Source organism: Chamaea fasciata, unplaced genomic scaffold (assembly GCF_029207755.1).
Source record: "Chamaea fasciata isolate MVZ Bird 193981 ecotype frontalis unplaced genomic scaffold, bChaFas1.0.hap1 SCAF_27, whole genome shotgun sequence".
NCBI lineage: Eukaryota > Metazoa > Chordata > Aves > Passeriformes > Sylviidae > Chamaea > Chamaea fasciata.
The window spans coordinates 3442658-3458289 of NW_027094112.1; the positions used below are offsets into that span (position 1 = coordinate 3442658).

General features: G+C 57.6%; 2 protein-coding genes across 7 annotated transcripts in view; one reads left to right on the forward strand and one right to left on the reverse strand.

Moving 5' to 3' along the window:
- The window catches only part of ZNF385C (zinc finger protein 385C), a 58804-nt gene extending 45288 nt beyond the window's left edge, over nt 1–13516 (forward strand). For 3 of the 5 annotated variants that reach the window (XM_066204822.1, XM_066204826.1, XM_066204823.1), the window contains 8 exons: nt 1010–1152; nt 3292–3378; nt 5678–5788; nt 7253–7424; nt 7906–8235; nt 9699–9886; nt 10041–10154; nt 10451–13516. In XM_066204822.1, coding sequence (XP_066060919.1) covers nt 1010–1152; nt 3292–3378; nt 5678–5788; nt 7253–7424; nt 7906–8235; nt 9699–9886; nt 10041–10154; nt 10451–10675 — 1370 coding nt within the window. In that variant the 3' untranslated portion in view covers nt 10676–13516. The remainder of the gene's footprint in view (nt 1–1009; nt 1153–3291; nt 3379–5677; nt 5789–7252; nt 7425–7905; nt 8236–9698; nt 9887–10040; nt 10155–10450) is intronic. The other 2 variants (XM_066204825.1, XM_066204824.1) reach the window with 2 other exon arrangements.
- NKIRAS2 (NFKB inhibitor interacting Ras like 2) lies at nt 13433–15535 on the reverse strand. Of its 2 annotated transcripts, XM_066204828.1 has the most exons (4): nt 15390–15535; nt 15122–15199; nt 14958–15024; nt 14392–14584 (listed from the first exon to the last, which is right to left on the reverse strand). In XM_066204828.1, exons 1-4 carry the CDS (start codon nt 15481–15483, stop codon nt 14488–14490), a joined length of 336 nt encoding a protein of 111 aa, XP_066060925.1. In that variant the 5' UTR covers nt 15484–15535; the 3' UTR covers nt 14392–14487. The 2 variants fall into 2 exon arrangements, with proteins under 2 accessions (XP_066060924.1, XP_066060925.1); XM_066204827.1 differs by having other exon boundaries at nt 13433–14584; nt 14958–15199.
- Between the last annotated feature and the right edge of the window lie 97 nt (nt 15536–15632).

Genomic DNA, 15632 nt, shown 5'->3' on the forward strand with positions numbered 1-15632 from the left:
GAGTTGGTGCTGGCCACTGTCAGCCTCCCGCAAGGGTATTCTCAGGTCCAGGGGGGTGTGAGATGGGGTTGTGCTGTGCCAGGTCAAGGGATCCGTGATGCCTTTGAAGTGGAAAAGAGCCCAGACCCCCCAAAAAATCCAAAGGAACAAAGAACACTGACCTTGTTCTTGCTGCAGGAAAAAGGACAGGGCTGTGGGTTGATTAGAGGGGGTGTGAAGCCATGTGGGATGTGAATGGGCTCTTCTGGCTCACAGCACTCTTGAAACCGTTTCTTTCTTATTGCGTTTGATTAGTTGTTTTTTTTATTTTAGCTTTTCCCTCTCCTTGCTCCCAGAGCTGGACAGGGACTCCCTCTGCTAATTGGAGATTGCTTTCCTGTGCTCATCACCTGTGATGAGTCCGAGGTGGGATGGGGAGCAGGCTGGAGAGAGACCTCTGCTTGGCCTTCCCTCCTTCCCTCTGTCCCACGGGTGTTTTGTGTTGAAACAGAACATTATTAATAACTCCAGGCTATTTTTAAATCTCACGCTGGAGCGCGTGGTTCATTTGCGGGGGACGGGGAGTGGCGGCTGTGCCGCAGGAGTGGGGGCAACCCAGCCTCTGCTCCCAGTCATTTGGCTGCTGCTGGCAGCCAAAACCTCACCAGCCCTGGTGAGGTGCCCCAGTGGTGCTGGTGTGGGGAGCCCAGGGCCGTGTGGCTCCATGGGAGAACCCAGGGAAGGGGCTGCTTCCCCGGGGGAGGTTTGGACACATTTTGAGGGTTCAGACTCCTGCTTGTGTCCATGCACTGATGCGGAGGTGGCGGCATCCAGCTTCGTACTGGGGTGCTGGTTTTGAGCCTGGAAGGCAAAGGGGTGCCCAGGGTCACTCTGGACTGGGACCTTTCCCTTGGAGGGGTTCTGTAGTCCTTGGCAGATGTCCCCGTGTGCCATGTCTTGTGTGCTCTGTCATCCTGCTGCAAGCAGGGATCACCAGTGCTAATGCTGCTCTTTCCCTCTGCCTGCCCAGGTCCCTCCGGACACAGCAGCCCCCTCTTAGCATCATTGCCCATCCCTGGCCGGCCTCTTCATCCCCCCTTGGACATCAAGCACTTTCTGACCTTCAGGCTCAACGGGACATCACCGCTCAACCTCTTCCCCAACTTCAACACGGTGAGTCCCCAGGGAGAATGGGCATCGGCTCCTGGACCTCTCCTCCCCTACAGCAGTCCCTCCTCTCCATGGCACCACCCTCTGAGCCCTACCAGATAGTTTCTGGATTAATTCCTGGGGTCTTTGGCTGCTGGACACCAGTTCAACATGTCCACTTTGCCCTTAGCTTGGAGAGGTTCCTGCCTAGCCAGTGCCTGTCAGTACCAGAATTAAAAACATGGTTCATTTTAACCAAGATCAATTGGATTTTGCCCCTGGAATCAATAGTAATAAAGTAGCTCTGGAGAGCAGTTCATTAGTTGAAAATTAAATAAGGAAAAGAAAAGAAAGAGAGAGAATGTACTACAGATATGAGGAATGTGGCTGGTGCTGTGGATGTTGGGGGAGTCAGAGTGCTGGAGGGCTGCTCCCACCCCCCACTTGGGCTCCAGGTCCCCAACCTTGGACCACCAACCCAGGTGCCTGGGGTGGGCAATGACACGTATCTTTAGAGATTAGACAGTTCCAATTAGACAGTTAAACTGCCATGGATGTGGCCAAGGATACACCACTGTGCTGGGTGTGAAAGGGTGTTTTCCCTATGCTGCACTGCTCCCCAAGGCTGGTCCCAGCCCCATGGGGTCTCTGTAACCCCTGGGTGCTGCCTGGAATTGTTGTGGAGCAGGTTCTGCTCTGGGAAGGGCAGTGGGCCTGGGGGCTGTTCCCCATCTCTGCCCCAGAGGCACTGCATGCCGGTGTTTTGGGGTTCAGCCAATGTCCATTGTTTTCTCCCGAGAACCTGGAAATGGGACTTTCCTGAGCCCCATCCCTGCTCACTGGCCTTTTGTGAGTGTCTTTGAGCTTAAACATGCTCGGAAGGTGCAAATTATCGCTGAGATCCTCAAAGACAGTTCAGAAATTAAGTGCAGGATTCCTGTTGCTATTGAATGGGATTCAGGCGTCTGAGTCCTTTAAGCTCTTTTGAAGCCCCAGCCCAGCCTCTCCCCGGGCTAATGAGCTGGAACATAGGACAGGAGGGGTTTTGATGCCATTATAGTTCCTGCTTTTTGTCTGGGCTCTTTTTTTAGTCGCTGGAATCAGGAGTGAACTTGACCCGAGGCCTGTTGTTTGCTCCTCTTGGCTCCCACCTGCCGCTGCCTCAGCGCGTGTTCACCCACGGTTGCTGCTTTTAAAAAATTAGTAATTTGGAAAATGAATCTGGTACTTGCTGAAGCCATGCAGTGTTGCATGGCTGCTGTGCTCTGTGTGAGCTCCTGCCACAGAGGATGGGTCAGACATGGGAAGAGATGCCAGGAGAGGCTGTCCCAGCCATCTGAGGGCCTGGAGTCAACCACTCTGAGCCCAGACTCGAGCCCGATGTGCGCTGCTGGCTGACGGTGTGGGGGCAGGAGCTGCTCTTTTGGGGTGTGTCTGTGCTGGAGATGTGGCCAAGGGAGGACGGGTGAGGTTCAGGGCATGCTGGGCTGGTGGCTCTGGAGGAGCCGGAGCGGAACTTCCATCCCCACAGGATGAAGGGCTGGAACATCCCTGCGTCCTGAGCCAGGCTGGTCATACTCCACTTGAGCCTCAGTGTGGGGAGAGGGTAGGGGACAGCAGTGAGGGTCTGCCCCTTGCTGAGGTCACTGCCACATTGGAGCTGCTCTACAGCAGGATCCAGGGTTCCCCTCCCATGCCCTGCATTGCTGGTGATGCCATGAGGGCTCAGTGAAGCCCTGCAGAGCGGGAGCTCTTTGCACTGCCCAGCAGAACACTCTGCACTCACAGCAGGTCACAGGGCTCCCATGAACCCAGCAGATGTTTTACTCTGCAGCGAATAAAACTTTTCCAAGCTGTCTCCTGTCACTTAGAGTGACAGCCAGGCAGAAAACCCCCTAACAGCACTGGAGGCACGTTCCTTGCTCCGAAGGCCCTTCCCCTAGCTTGGGATGTTGCAAATCCCCAGGACCCAGCAGCGCCTCGTAAAACAGAGACGCGATCTGAACGAGGCTGCATCCCTGTGAATTCCTGCTCCTGACCTCAGCGGCCACAGGGAGCTCGGCGCAGGGATTGCTATTTATATCGGCAGGAACATCCAGGGATAAATAAAGTAATGTGAGTCAATACGAATTGACTATAAAGCTGGGATCTTTATTCCCCAAGATCGCGGCGCCCAAAGCCACCTCTGTTCCTGGCTCCATTCTTCTGGAAACCATCAGGAAGAGCCTCAATCCCTGTCTGCAGGCACCGGTATGTACGGCTGCAGCACAGCCCCCTGCCAGCCCTGCAGGAGCTGGGGGGACTTTTCCATATCCGAGAGAGCTGCGAGGGCATGCAGCGGGGAGGAGATAGAGGGATGTTTGTGTTCATGTTCAGGGAGAAGCACAAGGGCTCTCAGGTGGCACTAGGCTTCAAACGTGCTCACTGCGGGCTGGAGCTGGGCTGGGCTTCTGATAAAGCACCTGGGACCATGTGTGCTCCCATGGGGGTGAGCAGCTGAAGGCTTGAGACAGTGCTTGTGTTTGCTTTGGGTCAGCAGGAGCAGCAGTGGCCACCCAATGGCATGTGCCTTGGCTGGGATCCCTGGGGCTGGGGTGAGGAGCCAGGTTCTGAGTGTGCTGGCCAGCCCAGCCCCTGGGAGCTCGTGAGTCCTGTGCCTGCCCAGAGCAGTTGCAGGTGCTCTGGTGGACACAACTCTTTGCTGTGCCACAGGGTTGTGCAGGGTGGACTTGGCAAAAGTACAGGAGGTGGAAAGACCCAGGTTGGTGCCATCACCCTGGCATAACCCCAGGAGAATTAGTAGACCCTGTGCACCACCACTGTGTTGTTGAGGCTCAGACGTGGCCCTGCTGCCACTGCCTTCACTGGCAGGTATTGGATGAGGCCAAGACAGTTCTTGGCCTCATTTGTGTCCTTGTGCCAGCCTCTTCCTTTCCTCTGCATCCTCCTCTGATCCCCACCCTGCTCATACTGTGGTGCTCAGGGTGTGGATGAGCCCATGGGAGCTGGCTTGGTGGGTGCCAGTGTTGTTTGGTGGGAGCTGGTGGTGCTTGGTGGCACCAACCAGCTGGAACCTGGTGTCTGATGCTGCTGGGAAGGTCGGAGCCATTTTTCTTTTCTGAATGGAAAGGTGGGTGCTTTGCTGGAAGAGAAGTGCTGGTCCAGCAGCCCAGCATCACGGGGGTACTGCCAGCAGCACATTGCAATTTTTGTTGTCAGGCATGGAGCAGCATCTCGGCCATCTGTAGCTTCCTCCAGGTCTCTGCCGAACCCCAAATGCCTCTTCATTTATATGCCAGATAAGTGAGTAAAATTTCATAGCAAACAGGCACTTCATTAATCACCTGCTTTTACCATTCTGCTCACTCCTGGAAAGGAATTTGGGGTCTTGATAATGGTGCTGTTGTCCAGGCATGTGCCTCGAAGACTGATGCACCTGTCTCGGCAGTGAAATAGCTTTGCAGAGAAATACGATCGCTGAAAACCCCGGGCTCTCCTGACAGCAGGACTCAGATAAGATAATCTCCCTGTGCCACAGGGTAGGGAACAATACTTGCATTATAGATTGGAGCCACGCTCAGACAAAGAGGTTATTCTTATGTTTTCTTCCTTAATAAATGCATTTTGTTAAAAACAATTACGGCTTTTGGAAGCAGTTAGGTGCTTGGGCTGTGGAATGAGGCCGAGCCCTGGGGCGAGACAGAAGGGACAGGGCCTGGCACCGGCCGCATGCTTGGCCCCACCACAGCCCTGGGAAGGCTGGAGGATGGACATGGCTCCTGGCAGGTCATGGAAGTGGTTCTGTGTGTGCCCAGCCCAGTGACCCAGTTGTCATTGTTGGATTTGAGTGGGTGCAAAGCACATCTGGGCAGCAGTGGGGCAGCCCAGAGGGGCTTTTATGGGCACTGTATCTCGGCTGAGCTGTGTTTGTGGCAGCAGGCGCTGGTGTCCCTCCTGCCCTGGCACCCATGTGGGCTGTCAGTGTCCTACGGGCTGGCACACATGGCTCTGCTCATGCCTTTGGCATTGCATGGGGACATTCCAACTCTCTGGTGAAGAGCACGTGGAGAATGAATGGCCAGATGCTTGTTTTGGCCACCTCTGTCCCCCATTTTGGTGGTTTCTGCTCCTGCAGAGGTCAAGGGTAGTCACTGAGGTTCAAAAGGAACTGGTAATTTGCCTACTGTGACACAAGTGTCTGTGTGGGGGGAGAGGGAACTTGGGCACACACTGGGGCAGATGGGATCCCGTCCCTTCTGCCAGACCACAGCTGACATTTGGACCTTGTGGATTTGATGGATTCAGGAATGGTTTAAGCAGCAGAGGAGCCAGTGTTGTCACACGTTGCCGTGTGCAGGGGAGCCTCCACGGCCGCAGGGCTCCTCGGCAGATGCAGCCCCTTGCTCCTTCCAGCCACCCAGTGTGAGCTCCGTGGAGTTGGCAGTGGCTCCTTGGGCGTGTGACTGGGGGTCACCAGGTCATGGTGGCATGCCGGGGCAGCCATCAGGACACAGCCCCCAGCCTCCCTCTGCCCCCCCTCCCCTTCCAGATGGACCCGGTGCAGAAGGCGGTGATCAGCCACACCTTCGGTATGCCAGCCCCGCTCAAGAAGAAGCAGTTCATCTCCTGCAACATCTGCCACCTGCGCTTCAACTCGGCGGTAAGTGGGGCCACAGGTGGGGCTGGGAGGGAGTAGGGGGCACGGGGCAAGCCCTTGTCAGGGGCATCCCCAACAATTGCCCAGTCTCATCCCCCAGAGTTGCTGGTGGTTGGTGTCTGGCAGCACGGGGGCTGTGGGCTACTGGAGCTGCTCTTGCCTCCCTGGGCTGCCTGCAGAGAAGCCATGCCAGCCTGGCCGTGCTGGATCTGCCGTGCCTGGAGCTGATTCTGCTCTGTCTAGCAAAACTCCATGGTTCTGGGCTTCATGATTCTGCTCCACAGCCAAGCAGCTCAGAAAAAGCATTGCTTCCCTTTTTCAGGCTGCTTCCCAGCTAGAGGTGCTGTGCCGGGAGAGTCAGTCCCGCTATGTGCTCCTATTGTCCCCACAAGCACCCCATGCCCCTGTTCCTACTCTGCCCATGTCCCTCCAGGTCCCTCTGGCTGGCTCAGACCCTCACAGCCCGCGGGTGTTCCAGCAGGGAGGCTGTGACCTACTTTGGCTGCACCCAACCCTGTTCCAGCCCTGTTATTCAGGGGGAGTTTATTGTCTTTGCTAATGAGGCACCACGCTTGGACTGGCCCTTTGCTTTCCCACGTACCAGCCACAACCCCAGCCCCTGTTCCCAGCCCTTGGAAAGCCACAGAGGGAGGGAAGGGAAGGGATGGGATAGGATGCTTCCCCCTGCCGAGCCCGGGAATCCTCAGCTGGCCCCCAGGAATGCTGTGCAAATTAATCTGTCCTACTCAGGGGTACAGTGTCTAATTCATCCTGGGGTTCCTCTCCATAAATCGCCAAAACGGGGTTGTTTTGGGGGACAATGCAGCACTGTCCCTGTTGGGAGGACACCAGTGTTCGGGGGATTTTTTTTTGTGGCCATTTTTATCAGTTTGGTGCAGGCATGAATCCATCAGAGTCACGCTTCATTATCCAGCGTTCACTGAGAGAGAGGAGCTGGAGACGTGAACCATGTGTCGGACACCCCTTAGGATACAGTGGGTGATGTGTCCTCCTCACCAAAGAACCTCTTTATTTCATTTTTACAGCAACAATTCATTGTACATTTCTGGAGGTATAAATTTTGCCTGAAAGCTGCTTTTAGGAGTGACTTGATGCATTTAATCAGAGCAGGGTCCTTATCTCGCCAAGCAAGCAATGTGGTGATGTCTTAGAGAGCGATACCTTGGCCTCAATATGTTGGTGTCAGAGCAGGCTGGGGAGGGGAGAGGAGGGGAATGGTTCTGTGCTACACCCCACTGCCAAAACCCCTCTGTGCTACACCCCACTCCCAACACCCCTTTGCAGTGGTCCTACCCTGGGGGTGGATGCCACGAGGTAAGGTGGCTGCACTCGCAACCTGCCTGAGTGGCCACATCCTGAGCCTGACCCCATCACCTGCCCTCCCCCTGTCCATCTGTCTGTCTGGTCACAGCAGTGACGTGGCCACGCTGGTCTCTCCCCTCCCAGAACCAGGCAGAAGCCCACTACAAGGGCCACAAGCACGCGCGGAGGCTGAAGGCCATCGAGGCCATGAAGAACAAGCAGAAGGTGGTGGGGGCTGCAGCGGGGACCCCTGGCCAGGACAGCACAGCCGACCTGGCCCCCAGCCCTGTGGGCAGTGGGGAGCTGGGCAGCACAGGTACAAGGAGGGGGTATGGGGCTGAGGAAGCTGTGGTTGGTGTGGCAGAGGTGCCACCGGTTTAAAAATGAGCTCCCGTGCCTATGGGGGAACAGGGGCATGTTTTCCCTGTGATTTGGTGTCTCTGGGAGGTGTTTCGTATGGGTGCAGGAGAGAAAACAAGCCCTGTCTCACACATCCCCAGGGCTCTGCCACATGCAGGGATGGGGCTGGTGGGAGCTGTGGCAGCACTAGAGCTCGCCTGCGGTTTTGTGCTGAGCCCAGCTTCCATGCACTTCAGATAACAGCTGTAATAGGAGAGACGTGGGGAAAAGCTGCCCTTGGCAGGGATGGATGTATGCAGACATTGTCTGAGATGGTCTTGGGGAAGGTGGGGGTGCTCCTTGAAATGCAGAAAACCTGTTCAGGCACAGAGAACTTTCTCTTTTTCTGCCCATTTCTTCTCTTTTTGCCTTTCCCCCTTTCCTTCCTCTCTTGCCAGCTGATGCCAGTAGCCCACAGGAGTCGGAGGGTGAGGGCAGCAGCCTGGGGCTGGTGCCCAGCACTGAGGAATCACCTGTGGAGCTGCCAGGCAGTGTTGCCCCGCTGGGTTCCCCACCGGCCTCTGAGCTGTCAGAGGGCACCTCGGATGCCACCAGTGTGGCCTCCTCATCCGCCCAGGCAGCTGAGACACAGGCAGCAGAGTCGGGCAGCAGCGTCAGCTCGGCCCCTGAGAGTGAGAAAGAGGGGAAAAAGAACAAACAGCACCTGTATTGTCCCACCTGCAAAGTGACCGTCAACTCCCTGTCCCAGCTGGAGGCTCACAACACCGGTAAGGGCATTACTGGGGGGACAGGGAAGCGGGCCCCCTGCCACTTAATCGGGGCTCTGAGCAAAGCCCAGCCATGCCCCATAACCAAGCAGCCTTGCAATGAAACAGTGAGCATTAATGAGTGTTGCTGTAGTTAAAGAATGTTCATTAAAATGACCTGCACAGATAATCCATGGGGCTTTACCTGGGCTGCAGCTCCTAGGGTAAATTTTCACAAGGTCAGACACTCTTATTGTTCACGTCTCAATTAAGGACATTTCCCGCTACTTTCAATCAAGTGATTGAGACTACTTTATTTTCTATTTAACCTGAAGCTGATAGCCAGGGCTTCTTCCATACCTGGAATAATACTTCCCAAAGCAGCTCGGTGGTTTGGGCTTGTGGCCCTGTGGAGAAGACCCCTGGGAATGCAACAAGCTGTGGAGCCCATAGCCCGCAATGACTCCTGGGCTGTGCGGGGCAGTCCCTTGATGTGGGCAGCTGTGGGAGCTGCTGAGGGTCCCCCTGAAGACTTTGGGTGGCCAGACCCACCCCCAGGATGGTAGAGGGGGTGGCAGCCATGGTACAGGGGTCTCCAGAGGGTCTGCAGGCCCTGCAGTTCCCGCTCCTGGCTCGCCCCTTTCTCTAGAGGATGCTTAAGTTGGGGTCCCCAAATTTAAATGGAAGGTCCTTTTCTGCCCCAGCTCAGCAAGTTCTGGGAACCAATTCCTCCCATCCCACTGCCTGCTGGGGCAGCAGCAGCTGCCGTGTGCAGGGTTGGCTCAGGACACTGCTGCGGCTTAGCTGCAGACGTGTCCTTTTGCTTTTGTCAGCTCCAGTTACAAATTCAGGAGCTGATTTGGGGAAAAAGAACAAACAGACAAACAAACATTTGTGGGCTGGCGCTGCTTCATGGCTGTCACACAGCTCCTTGCTTCACGCCTTAAAAAATAGAATGAATTAGCAGGGGCTTAAATTACTCGCTCCCCGTGCACCCTCGCCATCCCGGCGCTGGCAGGGACAGGACGGAGCGCCCTGTCCCCAGGTGTGTAGGGAGCTTGGGTTCCTCCTTCCCCACCTGCTGTGACCCTGCTGAGCTATTCCTGGCTCCATGGCCCGCTCTGCTCTGACCTTGGGCATGGCTCAGATGCTGCAGCACGGCGGGCGACACACGCCCGACTCCGCAGACTGTGCTAATGCCCGAGGACAGGCGACAGGCTCCAGTGCATGCTCAAAATAGCAGCTTCTCCAAAGCTGGCACATGGAGGAGGGGTCTCTGGGAAGATGAGCATCTCTGCTCTGCCTGCGACGTGCAGTTTGGCAGGGTTTGGGAATGGGCTGCACAGTACTGGCAAAAGTCCGGGCTCCCTGTCCCCTCTGCCTTCAAGTGCTGCTGGGCACAGGTTGGTGGGGTTCCCCCAGTGCTGTTGGTGTGGTACTGGCACGGGGCTGGGCTGGGTTTGCTGAGTGTCCCCTCTTGCCAGGTGCCAAGCACAAGTCAATGCTGGAAGGTCACGGCACCCAACTGCGGCGAGGCCGGGGCAAGCTGCTCTCCCGGGCAGGGCACAAGTCCAAGCGGATCGGGAACAAAGGCAGCATCAACATCCAAAACAAGGCGTTTCACTGCCAAGTGTGTGAGATCTATGTGAACTCCGAGACCCAGCTCAAGCAGGTGACAATGCCCTGGGAGTGCCCGGGCACCGGGTGTGGGTGTGCAGGGACTCAGGGTGTGGGTACCTTCAGGGTGATGGGCATCCCCACAGACCTGAGCCGCACACTACCCCAGGTGTCCTGGCTCCCAGTGATCCAGCTGTTTTCCTCTCCAGCACATGAGCAGCCGGAGGCACAAAGACAGGCTGGCAGGGAAGCCACCCAAGCCCAAGTACAGCCCCTACAACAAGCTGCAGAAGAATGCTGCCCTCGCAGTGAGTATTCTCAAGGTACCTGTCTCCCTGCACAGCACTTGCTCGGTTTGCTCGCAAAACCTCGCTCGCCATCAGCCGCCCTTTCAGTGAGTTACGGGAGCTGCTTCTCTTAAACCTTTGTTTCCATCACCACAGCTCAGCTTCTCCCCTCAGGGAGGATGTGCTCTGGTGCTGGGTTTTGAGTCTATTCCTGGGAAGGCCAGCATGGGGATAACTTGGGAGTGCTTTGGCAGCAGCATTCACAATGGCAGCACTTGTGATTCTTCCACCTGTTCTGCAATCTCATGGTGTCTCCTCCTCCCTCCCTGCAGTCCAAGCTGGCTTTGCAGAAGCACCTCACCAAAACCCTGGCAACCCGTTTCCTGCCGAGCCCGCTCACCGCCGCTGCTGTCTGCGCCATGCCTGGACCCCTTGCCTTGCGACCAGCAGCTGCCACCACCCTCTTCCAAGCCCCGATCCTCGGACCAGCCCTTTTCCGAACGCCGCCGGCCCACGTCCGTCCCACGCCGGGTCCCATCGTCTTCGCACCCTACTAGAGCCTCTGGCCCACCGAGGGTCTGTCCACTGCAGCTGGGCTGGGCTGCGGGGGCTGGGCGCTGGGGGCGGCGCTCCTGGTACCACCTCTCCTGGCTGGTGGGAAAATGTAGTCGTAGACATCAACCCCGGCTTCTCCTTTGCTTGGAGAGGGCTCCCACTGGACAGAGGTGCCCCAACAGAGCCTGGCCAGCCCCGCTGCGCATCCCCACCGCTCCCCCAGCCTGTGCTGGCCCCGTGCTCAGCAGATGAGCCCAGGCAGTGCACGGAAGAGGACAGTGTCCAAATCAGCAGGACCATCTCATGGCCAGAGCCTGCCTGTCCTTGGCCTGCTGGCTGCTTCTTCATCACCCTCCCAGTAACCAGACTGGAAGGAGAGGAGCTGGCTGGTCCCTGGGAGAAGGAGCATCCCTCTGGTCCCTGCCAGCCCAGCGGAGAGGGAACTGCAAGGGGAATCTCAGCCCAGCTCTTACTGGGAGAAACAATCCCAGCACAAGTGGGAATCTGGCAGTTTCTCTCTCAGCCTGGGCTGGCTGTTCCCTTGCCAGCCCTGCACCTGCCTGTGCTGGCAGGGGGTTTCTGTGCCACCCACCAGCCCCCCATCCCCACAACTCCCTATGTCCCACCAGCCAAAGAGCCCCCGTGGTGGCGGGCACCGGCCACACTGACTGTATCCTCACTCCGAGAGCAATAGCTGACCCCAGGGCCAGCACCTCCTCCCTCCAAAGCACACGGGCCCTGCCCTGGCCCCAGAAGCACACGTTGGGCATGTGGTCAAGCTGGGCCCCACTCATGCCCAGCAAGGCCGGGAGCACCAGGCTGTCTGGTGCTGGCTTCCCAAGGAGGTGACCCTGTGCTTGGCGCCTGTCCTTGTCTCTGTCCCACCGCGGGGACAGCCCTGCCCCTACCTCCCGGGAGATGCTGTGAGGCTGAGTGAATGTCCCTAAAGCACTTTCAGTTCTCCAGTGAAAGGCAACGCTGCTGCTCACCTGCCGTGCCCGGCCCTCCAATCCCATCCCAGTTAGGAGCTTCCACGAAGCTACTGATGATTCCCAAAAGCAAAGGTGTCCTCAGCAGCCTGGACAATCAGGTGGCAGGTGCACCCATAGCCTGCGGCATGCCGGGCTCTGGAGGGACCTCGAGGCCATAGCTCTGCGTTTCACTGTGCTCTGACAGCCCAACCATGACCTGTCTGGGACTGGCACCACGGCGCTCTGGGTGCCCAACACGCTGCTGTACATAGAGAATTGCATCCCAAATGGACTTTTCGCTGGAGGAACACCCCACCCCGATCTATGCAATCCAGGGGAGCAGCTCACCCACCGCATTGGCCGTCTGCGATTCCCTTCGGTGCTGATGCATCCAGGCAGCTGGAGCAGTGGTGGGAGCAGAAGAACCAACACAACACTGAGCTCTGTCCTGTCCTTGGCCCAGGGTGCTGGTTTAGACCTCTGCTGTGACTCCCATTCCTTCCCAGCCCTCGGGAAGAGGCAGGTTGGTGTGTGCACCTGGGAATCCACACGCACAAGCACACGTATCTGACATCTTGGCCATAAGCAGCGCCTGGATTTCAGAAGGATTTTGCCCAGCGTGCTCCGCTGATGCTCAGGATGGGTCCTGGCATGGGGAGGTGGACAGGAAGCGGCCAATGGGTGACTCAGATGGCTGAAACATATCTGCTTCCCAGGGCTGGAGCCTCGGCAAGGGCAGGAAAGCTGCAGGAGGGAGCACACACCTGCAAGGTCTGTGGGCAACAGCAACTGTGGAGCCACCACTGTGCTCCTGCCACAGAGACAGGAGAGTGAGGGACCCCCTGGGTATGAGTTCACCTGCTCAGGGCATCCCTTCCCCAGGGAAGGGGAGTGGAGAGAGAGAAGACTGAGCAGCTGTGCATGGAGACAATGGAAAGGTCTTGCAGCAGTGGTGGGATATGTGGCTTGGAGCACAGCTGAGGGAAGGAAGGCTCCCACCAGCAACAGCATTGCCAGGGATAGGGAGATGGTCCCACAGCCCAGGGGACACGTAGGGACCCCACATCCCAGGGGACAGGAGCCTGTGCTGGTGGGGCCCCAGGGGACAGGAGGGATACTGTCCCCACTCCCCAGTGCCAAGCAGCCCGTCGCCGGCACATCTCCAGCCACCCCTGCCCGTCTCACTGTGCCCTTCCCAGGCCCTTGGGGTCACCCCCAGTCCAGCTGCCGCAGCAGGACAATGGGTCCCCTCCTGTGCCGTGAGCCCCTGGTGCCGTGCCCAGCCCCTCAGAAGCATGGGGAGCCAGGAACAGCTGGGCTCCAGCTTGCTGAGCTGCGTGGCACCAGTGGGCCTGTTCCCCTCCATTGTTCCAAAAAGCCTGTGCTGGAGCCGTGGCTGCTCCTTGCCCCTCACCAGTGGAGTCCTGACGCACTCCTGTTCTTGGCACTTTAACCCTGTGAAAGCCATTCCTTCTAGTAACAATAATATTGCAACGAGCTGCGTAAGAAACCCCCGTTATGGCATCGCCCCCAAATCCCTTCCTGCTCTCCAAAGCATTTACTGCCTTTGACTTAGCACATGCTGTACTAGGAGTAGGGATAGTCCATAGCGCTCGGTAACGTGTGCCCCTCTGTAAATAACCTTGGAGTGATGTGAAGTTTGATTCAAAAAACCAGAAAAAAAAAAAAAACAAACCCAAAATGGAATATCCAGACTCTAGGGACTTGGCCAGTACCCTGCTGTAATGTTCATTGTATATTTTTTTGATGTACTATAACTGTTGGGGAAAAAAAAAAGGAAAATATTTTGATAACCGAATCTCATCGCTTTATTGTGTTACTCAGTAAATAAAAGGAACAAGTATAAACACACTGGGGCTTTTCATCAGTTCTTTTCCTACATCCAGACTACCTGAAGGGAACGAGTGTTGCTGGGTAGGACTGGGACACCTGTGCCTTTTCTTATGGTGGTTCTGAGAGAAGGCAGCATTGTGACAGGTGGGCAGTGAGAGCTACCATAGCCCAAAGCATCTGGGGTGTGCAGGGTAAGTACAGTCCCAGCTCCTCCAAGCTCATGGCTGAGTCTGCACTCAGGAAGAGGAGGGCCAGCCCTGGTGGATTTGGGCACCCTGCCCTCAGGAACAGCACCTGCCCTGCTCTAGGCATTCCCTGGAACGGCATGCCTGGATATTCCAGTGCATAAAAGAGCAGTGGACACTGCCAGGGTAAGGGACAACCTGCCAGGGAGCAGCACAGAGCCAGCTGGGGCAGGGCAAGGAGAGCTGCTTGGTTGGAGGCAGGGCCAGCAAACAGGCTCTGCCCACATGTTATCAGGAAATAGAAAAAGAGGGAGTTGTTCCCTCCAGATGTGGAGCTGATCCCCACGTTCCAGCCAGCCTGTGTGGTGCCTCTGTTCCACTCTCCCTGCCTGCACCTGAGAGCAGAGGGGGTCACTGAATGAATCCTGACCTTCCTGTTGCCCCTGTGACAGCAGCAGAGGCTGGGCAGGGAGAGGAGCGGTTCTTGTCCCACTGCCTCTCATCTGCCAGGACCATCCCTAGCCCTGGGACGATTGTTCCTCCTGCGACCTGCTTCCCACAGGCTCCGTGACACCAGACAGGACTCAGCAGGAGGTGTGTGCGAGGGAAGCAGGAAGGTGAGGAAGAGGAGGTGGCAGTGGAAGGGAAGGGGAAAGCAGGCTCAGCCATCCATGGATCCGCTGCCCTTGTTCTTGCGGCTCAGGGGAAACGCAGACTTGCTCTGTGGCTGCGTCATCTTGCTGGCCAGGTAGATGAAGGGTTCGATCAGCGTGCGCCGGTCAGCCACGGACACCTCCCACAGCTTCACCTTCTCACCCTTGGCCCAGTGCTGGGCGGCATCGTGGTCCACCCGGCGCTGCTCCTGCAGGTCACACTTGTTGCCCAAAACCACAATGGTGACCTGTTCCAAAAGGGTGAGAAGGGCCCCTGATGACCAACCATGGAGCTGCAGGGCTGGCTGGCTCTGCCATGGAGACCCTCAGTGGTGGTCCTGGCACTGCCACTGATTCCCTGTCCATGTCAAGGCCTATTGAAACCCAACGACCTCAGTGCTCCCTTCCCCTCCTGCTGGGGAGTGCCCCAAACCAGCCCCAAAGTGGAAGGAGCTTTTGAGCACCTGTATGCTCAGAGAGCATCTCAGGAGACAGCCTGTTACTGCTGTCTCACAGATCAGGGACCCATCAGTACCTCTGACAGGCCGGAGAAAACAAAGGTGAGAACCTGTCCCAGGGGAGCAGATCTCACTCCACAGCCTCTTCTCCAGGGGGACTCACCTCCTTCTTGTCCTTGGACTTGTCGATCTCCTTCTTGAGCAGCTCGACGCGCTTGAAGGACTCCTTGCTGTCGGTGCTGTAGACCAGCACGTAGCCGTCGGTGCAGGAGAAGCAGTGCTTGGGCAGCTCCAGCCCGTCCCGCAGCCCCCGCGTGTCGTAGAAGCGCACCTGCTCCCGCACGCCCCGATCCGTCTCGATGGAGCCCACGTAAATGTCCTCCTGGGTCTCGATCATCTCCGAGCCTGACGGGGTGGGCAGGGGACACGTGGGAACCCTGATACAGCCCGGGGAGCTGCGCCCTCCCCACTCACGGCCGGTGTGTTTGGGGGTGACCGGGGACAGCCCCGCCCAGGGCCAGCACTGCCCAGGGCCGGATCTGCCCGCTACACCCGGCGGAGCCGCGGAACAGCCTCTGCCCGGCGCCGCACTCACCGACCACATGGTTCCCGTACAGCAGCTGCTCCAGGATGGAGGTTTTCCCGACCGAGGCCTGCCCGCACACCACCACCTTGCAGCTCTTGCCCATCCCGCCTCACCGGGGCGGCGGCAGCCGAGCCTCACCGCTGGCGACGGCAGGGACGAGGCGGCACCACAGCGCCCCCCTGTGGGCGGGCGGACCGCGAGACCCAGCGATGCCTTGCGGTGGAAGGGGGCGTGGTCTGAGCAAGACCCGCC